We start from the raw sequence: 10,133 nt of genomic DNA on the forward strand, positions 1-10,133 counted from the left end.
TATGCTGAGTGAAATAAGTCAAGCAGAGAGAGTCAATTATCATATGGTTTCACTTATTTGTGGAGCATAACAAATGACATGGAGGACATGGGGAGAATGAGAGGAGAAGGGAGCTGAGGGAAATTGGGAGGGGAGGTGAACCATGAGAGACTATGGCCTCTGAAAAACAGTCTGAGGGTTTTGAAGAGGCGGGGTGTGGTGGGTTGGGGGAACCAGGTGGTGGGTATTGGGGAGGGCACATATTGCATGGAGCACTGCGTGTGGTGCAAAAACAATGAATACTGTTACGCTGAAAAGAAATTTAAAAAAAAAAAAAAACCTCAATCTTTATCTCAAAAGAAAAATAAGTATAGATTGCTCTAGGCAGTATAGACATTTTAACAATGTTTATTCTTCCGATCCAAGAGCATGGAATGGTCTTCCATCTTTTTGTGTCTTCTTCAATTTCTTTCAAGAGTGTTCTGTAGTTCCTCGAGTACAGATCCTTTACCTCTTTGGTTAGGTTTATTCCCAGGTATCTTGTGGTTCTTGGTGCTATAGTAAATGGAATCAATTCTCTAATTTCCCTTTATGTGTTTTCATTGTTAGTGTATAAGAAAGCAACTGATTTTTTGTACATTGACTTTGTATCCTGCCACTTTACTGAATTGTTGCATGAGTTCTAGTAGTTTGGGGGTGGAGTCATTTTGTTTTTCCATATAAAGTATCATGTCATCTGTGAAGAGAGAGAGTTTGACTTCTTCATTGCCAATTTGGATACCTTTTATTTCTCTTTGTTGTCTGATTTCTGTTGCTAGGACTTCTAATACTATGTTGAACAAGAGTGGTGAGAGTGGGCATCCTTGTTGTGTTCCTGATCTCAACGGGAAGGCTGTCAGCTTTTTCCCAATGAGGATGATATTTGTTGTGGGTTTTTCATGGTTTATCAAGTAATTCAAATGAAAGAAGTAAAGGAATTGATGTTTTAAGTGTTTGTTTTTAAAGTTATGTATTAGGAGAAATGGAGAAAAAATAAGTTATCCTCCTGGTTGCAGGGGCTGTGCTGGACACTAGGATGTGAGACGAAGAAAAGGTAGGCTGGTAGGCATAACTATGGAACATAAGGCATGTTCTAAAGTATGGGTGAGAGTGTGGTATTTAAGAGCACAGAAGAATTGACTCTTGATGGATTTGGGAGGGGAACCAATGGTGACATTTGAGCCCCTCTGAGTGAGACTTCCCTGGAGAGCAATAAGGGGAGGAAGTTTGTCTAGTCAATGGCCTTAGTGGGAACTTTTGCAGGAAGACACAACTTGTCATCAGGAATCTCCCGGAGGGAGCCAGACTGTCCCTACACTGGGAGGTGATTAAACCCATATTCTTTCACCCTATCTAAATGGAGTGAGTCTTCAGCAACTGAGCCTAGAAATCCACATTGCATACAAGTACCCCCCAAAATTCTGATACACTCTATAAAGTATGAAGTCCCCCCCACAATGTTTGCAGACAGGGCTGAAAAGAGGGTGGGCAACTCCTTAGAGGATGGGAGGGAGGGAGGTGTAGGTAACACAGCAGCCTGCCTGCTGATGCAGGTGCATGGGGTCAGGCGACAGGAAAGGAAGGGTCTGTCACAAAGCCACCAAGTTTGCAATGTGTGGGATGTGAGGGGATACTGAGCAGGCAGTTCAGGCTTCCAGAAAGTTTGTCTGCAAAAAGAAAAAGAGATGAGCTTGGATACCTGGATCAGGGCCCTTTATCCTAGGGGACAGAGTTATCCTCCAGATCAGCTCTGATCAGAGAGTCCAGAACAATCCTATCTGTCCCCAGTAGGACCTTCAAACTTGCAGGAAGTGGAGGTTCCTCTTAAATCATACATTTTCAATCTCACCGCTAAACATGTGAGACAGATAATCCTTTGTGGTGGAGAAGTGTCCTGTGCTTTGCAAGATGTTAAGCAGCATCCCTGCCCTTTACCCTTAAATGCCAGTAGTACCCCTGCTCCAGCAGTTACAACAAAAAATAACTCTGGACTGTGTCTTCCTCACCCAGCTCAGAATCCCTGGCCTGGTAAGATGGCCCATCAGAGCTGTGTACATGCATGAATGTGTACACGTGTTATTTAAGGGAACAGAGATATGCTCAAGGAAATTCACAAGCTATAGACTACAACTACTAGAATCATGAATGTATGCTACATTGAACTGACAAGGATCTGGCAGAGACCAAACAATATGTCAGGTGAAAATTCACATCTCAGGGAGAAATTCTCCAACATAAATGCCAAGGGCAATGCTCAGAGATTTCTTATTTTACAAGTGGGTTGGGGGGAAACTCACCTTTTCTCTTGTGAGGAATTTCTCAGCAAAGGGGTGTTTTCTGTAAAATAGGGGTCTTTTGACCTGGAACTGAAGAACTGAGGTAAAGAAGAGTGAGACCTGAAAGACACAGTGAAGGAAAAAGGATCACCAACACAAAAATGGTGGAAGTGTTCACTGGTAATTGGGGCTATATCCAAGAACATGCCTGAAATTCAGTGATAAATTTTACATAAGTTATAACTGAATTGTAAAAAGCTATAGTTTAAAAGAGACCATTAGAAACAACTCTCCTAAAAAAAAAAAAAAAAAGAAAGAAAGAAAGAAAAGGGAAGAAAAAAAGAAACAACTCTCCTCGCCAGCATAAACCAGGTTGGCAATGCAAAACAGAAACACATAAGAAACCAGACACTGTAGGAGTAATACTTTCAGGCTTTGCAATTCCATGCAGAACTTTTCATGGAGAAAACTGTTCAAAGTCTGATGGGCCTTTCTATACTCGGAAAATTCTACTTCCTAAGATCACAGTATTTAAATATCATACATTTAAAATATCCTACTGGAAAAAAAAAATCCTACTGGCTCCCCATTGAAGACCAGCAAAACTCAGCACCCACGGGGTCAAAATGAAATGATAAAATGGCAACGATGGATCTCTCATGGGGATGGAAGCCACAAGTGAAACAAAGCAAAGCTTCACACTATAGGGACACCCCCTCCACTGGGCTGGCCTGCACTAGAGGAAGGGCTACCATAAACTTATCCAAATCAGGAGCTCAAGAGAGCACAAGAGAGCCCACAAACATATATGGTCCTCATTCAAGGACACATGATGTTTAAAAGCAACCAGCTTTTCATGAAAAGCTGCAGTAATAATTTTCATTATTAACTGTTGGGAATATGTCATTTTACACACAAATACATTGCCTTTCCTAAAGGATCCCAGGCCACACAGAGCTGCTGTGGATGCCGTGAAACACTCACCAGGGACAATAACAGTAAAGGCAGAGAAAGGAAAAAAAATATATTTCCACCCTCTTTCTCCTTTCATTCCAGCATGCACCTGTGACAACAGACAATAAGACACTGGTCTCATGGGTGGATAAAACCAGGGCCCTGAGCTGTGCCCAACCACACCTACCATTCCACACCAGAGCCTGGAAGGGAGTCTGTCTTGGGCCACCAATGTGTTCTCTGAGTACACCTCTGGGCAGCCCTGCATACTTTACTGGGGAACACAGATAAGAGAGGACTCTGTCTTCAGGAGCTTAAATAGCCAGGAAGAAGAGCACAGCAGAGAACAAGGTATAGAATAGATGCCCTAACTAGCACACATGAGAGCAAAGATGGAAGACGAATTCCACTTGAGTGATTTAATAATTTATACACTTTAACTGTTAGCTGTTCAAAGTGGTTTAAACAATTAGTTGGGTTTTAAATTTTTCATGTCTCATAACTGTAAATGAAGAAGGGCCTTAGGCACATTTAGATAAATGTCTCAATGAGTCAACTAATAACCAGTGTTTTCCATTACTCCCTGGGGTGGTCTGTTAGATAGCATTCCTGGGAAAGGTGACTGTTACCGAGACCTCACTCACATTATTTAACCACTCTGAGCTTCCATTTTCTCAGCTGTATAATGTGGATTAAAAGGAAAAACTCACTAAAGTGAGTCACACTAAATTAGGAGATATAAATGGTAAGCATAGTTTCAATTCAATTCAATTATTTCTATAACACTGTGAGCCTCTTATGAATGGCGGCCATGATATTTCCATCTTGTTTTATCGGGTACCTTGACTGGTACCCTGTTCAATGTCAGTGCTTAAACACTTAATGAATTCGTTTAATCCCAGTAATCATAGCTTATTTGCATGAGTTGCCTTTTTGACTCCATGAAACAGTTTTGTAAATCATTATCAGATCAATAATGTGCTCAGAAATACCACCTACCCTCTGAAGAGCAGAGCATGTTCAAGAGAGTGGAGGTGCCATTGCTCCTTAGAAAGCATTATCCACAGGCTCTCAGCAAAGCTCATGGCAGTGCCACATTGTGCAATGCTGAGAATTCACCTTATGGCCACGAAGGAAAAAAATCAAAAATGGGGAAAAGTCAAAAGTACATTTTATTTTCTCTGAGGTGAACACATCTGGAAGATATGAGAGAAACCCTCTCAGGAGATATAAAAGCCCTTTCTGGAGAAATAAAAGAACTAAAATCTAACCAAGTTGAAATCAAAAAAGCTATTAATGAGGTACAATCAAAAATGGAGGCTCTCACTGCTAGGATAAATGAGGCAGAAGAAAGAATTAGTGATATAGAAGACCAAATGACAGAGAATAAAGAAGCTGAGCAAAAGAGGGACAGATGGCTGATTTCATTTTTTAACATTTCTATTGCACTTTGTTTACACACAGTATTTTATAATTGTAGTTAAGTATATAGGAAGTAGTTTCTAAGTTTTTAATATTTAGTTATGATTCTAAAGAGCCAAAAATAAAATTAGTTTTGCTGGGAAATTTCCCAAAGGCTTCAGGCTATTCCAAATTTAAATTTAATTTTACATTGTCCAGGCATTATTTTCCATTGTTCCCAGTCCATTTCATTTTTGGAAAGAAGGGAGGCTCAGAGAGGGCTTCAGACCAAGTTACTTCACAGGAACCCTGCCCTTCTGTCCTGGAAGACAGAAAACTCACAAACTGCATATAGAAAAGATTCAGGATTACCCAAGAAACGTATTTCACAGTGATTTTTCTTTCTGACTTAATTAAGGTAAAAAATATTAATGAGATCTATATTATCCCTGAACTTTTTTCCTTCTGAAAAAAAAAATCTCATTGACATTTCTCTGACTTCATATCTAAGCCCAGGTTGTTGTCAAAATTCACAAAATTCAAGTGTCTATTTTCCTAGTGTCTCAACAACTCTGTGTATACATGTGTAAAATTCATATATGCCTGTAAACTTATAAGCAGGCAATACTTATTTGGATAATTTGGAAACTACAGAAGAGAATAACGGATAAAATTATTATATATAATTCTGTATTTCAAAGATACAAGCTTATCTATAGATGGTTACCAGAGGGGAGGTGGGTGGGGGATGGGTGAAATAGGTGATGGAGATTAAGGGGTGCTCTTGTCATGAGGAGCACCAGGTGTTGTGTGGAAGTGTTGAATTACTATATTGAGAATATTACAATGTTTGTTAACTAAGTGGAATTTAAGTAAAGAGCTAAAAAATAAAAAATAAAGAACTTCCTTTCAATCTTTAGTTTTCTACATATAAATGAATAGTTTTAAAGTAGCACTTGATGTTATATGCAACTAACAAATTGTTGAACACTACTTCTAAAACTAATGATGTACTATATGTTGGCTAATTGAACATAATAAAAAAAATAATAAAGTCATCCTCAAATATGAGTTTCCAGACATACATTCAAACAAATAAGTTGCTTTGTTCTCTAATTGTTTAACTTAGATAAGTCATTAACATTTCTGTGTTATTAAATGTTATTCTACAATATTCATATTCCCTTATGTGGATCCCCATATTAAGCATAACCATTCTCTGCTATTGGAAATTTAGGGAATTTCTACTTCTTTACTAATATAAATAACAAACATTATGAAAGTCCTAGTAGATAAGTCTTTGTATGTGCCTCCAAAAGTTTCCTAGGACAGAATCCTAGAAGTGGAGTCACTGGGCAAGAAGTATCTTGGTGCTTATGGTCCACAGAGAACCTTACTATGCCTTTCAGTTATAGAAGAGAACAAATCCTTGTCCCCAAAGCCCTGGGTATTAGCCACATTTTATTTTTTTTTATTTCTTTTTTGTTTTGTTTTTTAAATATTTTGTTTTATCTGTGGAGAAACAGATGAGTCATATGTGGGTGACACCTGTCTTAGGAGCTTATGACACACTTTTTGGGTTTCTTTTTGGCATTTTTTTTTAATTTTTTCAATTTATTTGTTTTCAGAAAAACAGTATTCATTATTTTTTCACCACACCTAGTGCTCCATGCAATCCGTGCCCTCTATAATACCCACCACCTGGTACCCCAACCTCCCATCCCCCCGCCACTTCAAACCCCTCAGATTGTTTTTCAGAGTCCATAGTCTCTCATGATTCACCTCCCCTTCCAATTTACCCCAACTCCCTTCTCCTCTCTAACACCCCTTGTCCCTTAAGCAGTAAATTTTAAACAGCTAGAATTGATTCAGGTCCACCATTATCAAGAAACCTTGCTGCCATGATTGTAAATAAGACCCATCAATGCCAACCCGCAAGATGGATACAGTGTGTTTGCAACACCTCCCAGCCCTCAACTGTCTATAACCGTTATCTTAGCTCCAGACACCCTAGTTCTTTCTAGATCCAAACACTGGGTAGTCCTATGGTATTTATGTCATTTTATCAAGGAAAAATGTATCTAAGAATGTTAAAAATATTAAATACCTAATAAACACTTCTGAGAAGATTCACATTTCTAAAGACCAGATATGAGACAATGATTAATGCAAAGAACATGTTGGAGAGGTAATGGTTTGATCATCAGTGTAGAGAAAGAGGTTTGATCTCATTCTTTCTCAATCTCTGTATCATGTAGACACCATCAATACAGGACAGAAGCCAGCTCTGCTTGGCAGGGAATCCAGAGCCAGTAACAAGGAGTACAAAATGATGCCACTGCCTTCCTCTGTCTCTCTTTCCCTCTCTATCTCTGACTCTTGTTTCTGGCCTATTTTATCCTGGATTCACTGGTCCAAGATACCTTTCCAGAAGGAAAAAAGCAAACCAGCAGGCTAGGAAAAGCTGGATTTGCCCCAAAAGTGATCACACGGACAACAGCCAAGTGTGTCCATTGACAGAAAGCAGATCTGAGGAAGGAAAGTGAGCAGCAAACCTGCCACCCACTCATGTGCCATTTTTTAGAAGATTTGGGAGGAAACTGTGATTTCTCACCCAGATATACACAGAGCTTCAGAGAAACTATCCTTGTTCTCTGCAAGCATAACTGGGCTTTTAAGTTTATTTAACTGCAAAAAAGAGAACCTATAGCTCAGGCTGCTCAGAGACAATGTCTATAATCAGTTGTAATCATGAAGGCTGTTTCCCACTTCCTCAGCCTAACACACCACTAGTTATTTTCTGCAAGATTTAAAAAATAAGTCCATAAAAAATTATAAATCTATGATAATGGGTACACAATGTAGAAAAAGGTAATTTGTGATATCGATAACAAAGGGCGGCAGAACTACAGAGAAGCAGAATTTTTGTATGCAGTTGAAGTTAAGTTGGTATCAATTCAAATTAGGTTGTTATAACTTTAGAATGTCATACATAATTGTCACTGTAAACACAAAGAAAATATAATAAAACATACACCAAGAAAATGAGAAGGGAATCAAAACATGTCACTACAAAAGTCAACTAAACACGAAGGAAGGCAGTAATGAAGGAAATGAGGGACAAAACAGAAAACAAAATGCCAAAAGTAGTTCTGTTTTTATGAATGATAACCTTAAATACCTTAAATATACTAAACTTATCAATCAAAAGGCATATATGGACATTGGGGAGGTTATATACTTTGGTGAGTGCTGTGAAGTGTGTAAACCTGGTGATTCACAGACCTGTACCCCTGGGGATAAAAATATGTTTATAGAAAATAAAAAATTTTTTAAAAAAGGCATATAATCAAAGGGATTAAAACGGAAACAAAACAAAAAATATGACTCAACTATATGCTGTCAATAACAATTGTAAATAATATACACCAAACATCAGAGCTCCAAAAGATATGAGGCAGACAACTTATAATTGAAGGGATAGATAGTTCCACAATAATGACTAGAGACTTCAATGCCCCACTCTCAATAATGGTTAGAAATCAAACAAAAGATACATATGGATCTGGAGGCCTCACACTACACTATAGACCAACTGGACCTAAAAAACCTACAGAGAGCAATCTACCCAACAACAGCAAAATTATACATTTCTCTCTAGTACACATGTAACATTTGCCAAGATCGACCATATGTTATGCCATGAAACCAGTTTTAATAAATTTTAAAAGACTGGAATAATACAATGTATCTTTTCTGATCATAGTAAAATTAACTATTTTTAAATCAATAGCAAATCAGGGTGCCTGGGTGGCTCAGTGGGTTAAGCCGCTGCCTTCGGCTCGGGTCATGATCTCAGGGTCCTGGGATTGAGTCCCGCATCGGGCTCTCTGCTCAGCAGGGAGCCTGCTTCCTTCTCTCTCTCTCTGCCTGCCTCTCAGTGTACTTGTAATTTCTCTCTGTCAAATAAATAAATAAAATCTTTAAAAAAAATCAATAGCAAATCAATAAAATATCTATTTTATAGCTAGTTTTATAGCTATTTTATAGCTATAGGGAATAGAAATTCCCTAAATTTCCAATTTATTGCTATTTAAATCAATAGCAAAAGGAAAACTGAAAAATTCACAAATACATGAAAATTAAACCAAACACTCAACCAACCAATGGGTGAAAGAAGAAATCACAAGGGAAATTAGAAAATATCTTCTGTGGGCTGAATTGTGTATGCCCTCCAACCAAAAAAGCCCCTCATACGTTGAAGTTTTAACCCCCAGTATCTTATATATAACTGTGTTTGGAGTTATCTTTAAATAGGTGATTAAGTTAGATGAGGTCATTAGGGTGGATTCTAATCCAATTTGACTACTGTCCTTGTAAGAAGAGGAAATTTGATACAGAAAGAGACACCAAAGATTCATGTACAATAACAGTGTGTAGGGGCAATAGGAAGGCAGCCATCTGCATGCCAAGGAGAGAGGTATTTGAGGCAACTGACCTTGTCAGCACCGTGATCTTGGACTTACAGCCTCCAGAACTATGAGGAAATAAATTTCTGTTGTTTAAAATGCCCTTTCCATGTCACTTTGTTATGGCAGCCCTAGCAAACTAATACAGTTTAAGACAAATGCCCTGAGACAAATGACAATGAAAATGCAACAGACCAAAATTTATAGGATGAACCGAAAGCAGTACTAAGAGGGACACTTATAGCTGTAAGTATTTACATTTAAACAGAAGAAAGATCTCAAATCAACAACCTAAATTTATACCTTAAAAAAATTGAAAGTGAAAAATAAACTAAACCCAAAATCTGAAAGAAGTAAGAAAATAAATATGAGAGGTGACTAATAAAATAAAGATGAGAAAAGCTATAGAGAAAATCAGTGAAACCAAAAGTAGGTTCTTTACAAAGATCAATAAAATTGACACATCTTTAGCTAGATTGACTAAGAAAAAAAGAGAGAAACTCAAATCACTAAAATCAGAAATGAGAGCAGGAATATTACTACCATTTTACAGGGGGGAAAAAAGATTATAAGAGCATAGTTTGAATGATTGTATGTTAACAAATTGGATAACCTAGTCAAAATGGGTAAATTCCTATCTATACACAACCTACCAACACTGATAATGAAGAAAAAGAAAAATCTGAATAGACCTACAACTATTAAGAAATAGAATCAGATGAGATCGGGTGCGTTCAGGGTGGTATGGCCAGAGAGAGAGTCAATTATCATATGGTTTCACTTATTTGTGGAGCATAACAAATAGCATGGAGGACATGGGGAGTTAGAGGAGAAGGGAGTTGGGGGAAATTGGAAGGGAAGGTGAATCATGAGAGACTATGGACTCTGAAAAACAATCTGAGGGGTTTGAAGTGGCAGGGGGTGGGAGGTTGGGGTACCAGGTGGTGGGCATTATAGAGAGCATGGATTGCATGGAGCACTGGGTGTGGTGAAAAAATAATGAATACTGTTATGC

General features: G+C 38.1%; 1 protein-coding gene across 1 annotated transcript in view; it reads right to left on the bottom strand.

Annotated features, from left to right (window-relative positions):
- Positions 1–10,133, bottom strand: part of OCA2 (OCA2 melanosomal transmembrane protein) — a 415,724-nt gene that overhangs the window by 343,024 nt on the left and 62,567 nt on the right. The window contains exon 4 of the mRNA XM_059372062.1: positions 2,316–2,414. Within this exon, the coding sequence (XP_059228045.1) occupies positions 2,316–2,414 (99 nt within the window). The remainder of the gene's footprint in view (positions 1–2,315; positions 2,415–10,133) is intronic.

The sequence above is a fragment of the Mustela nigripes genome, chromosome 13 (genome assembly GCF_022355385.1).
Source record: "Mustela nigripes isolate SB6536 chromosome 13, MUSNIG.SB6536, whole genome shotgun sequence".
Classification (NCBI taxonomy): Eukaryota; Metazoa; Chordata; class Mammalia; order Carnivora; family Mustelidae; genus Mustela; species Mustela nigripes.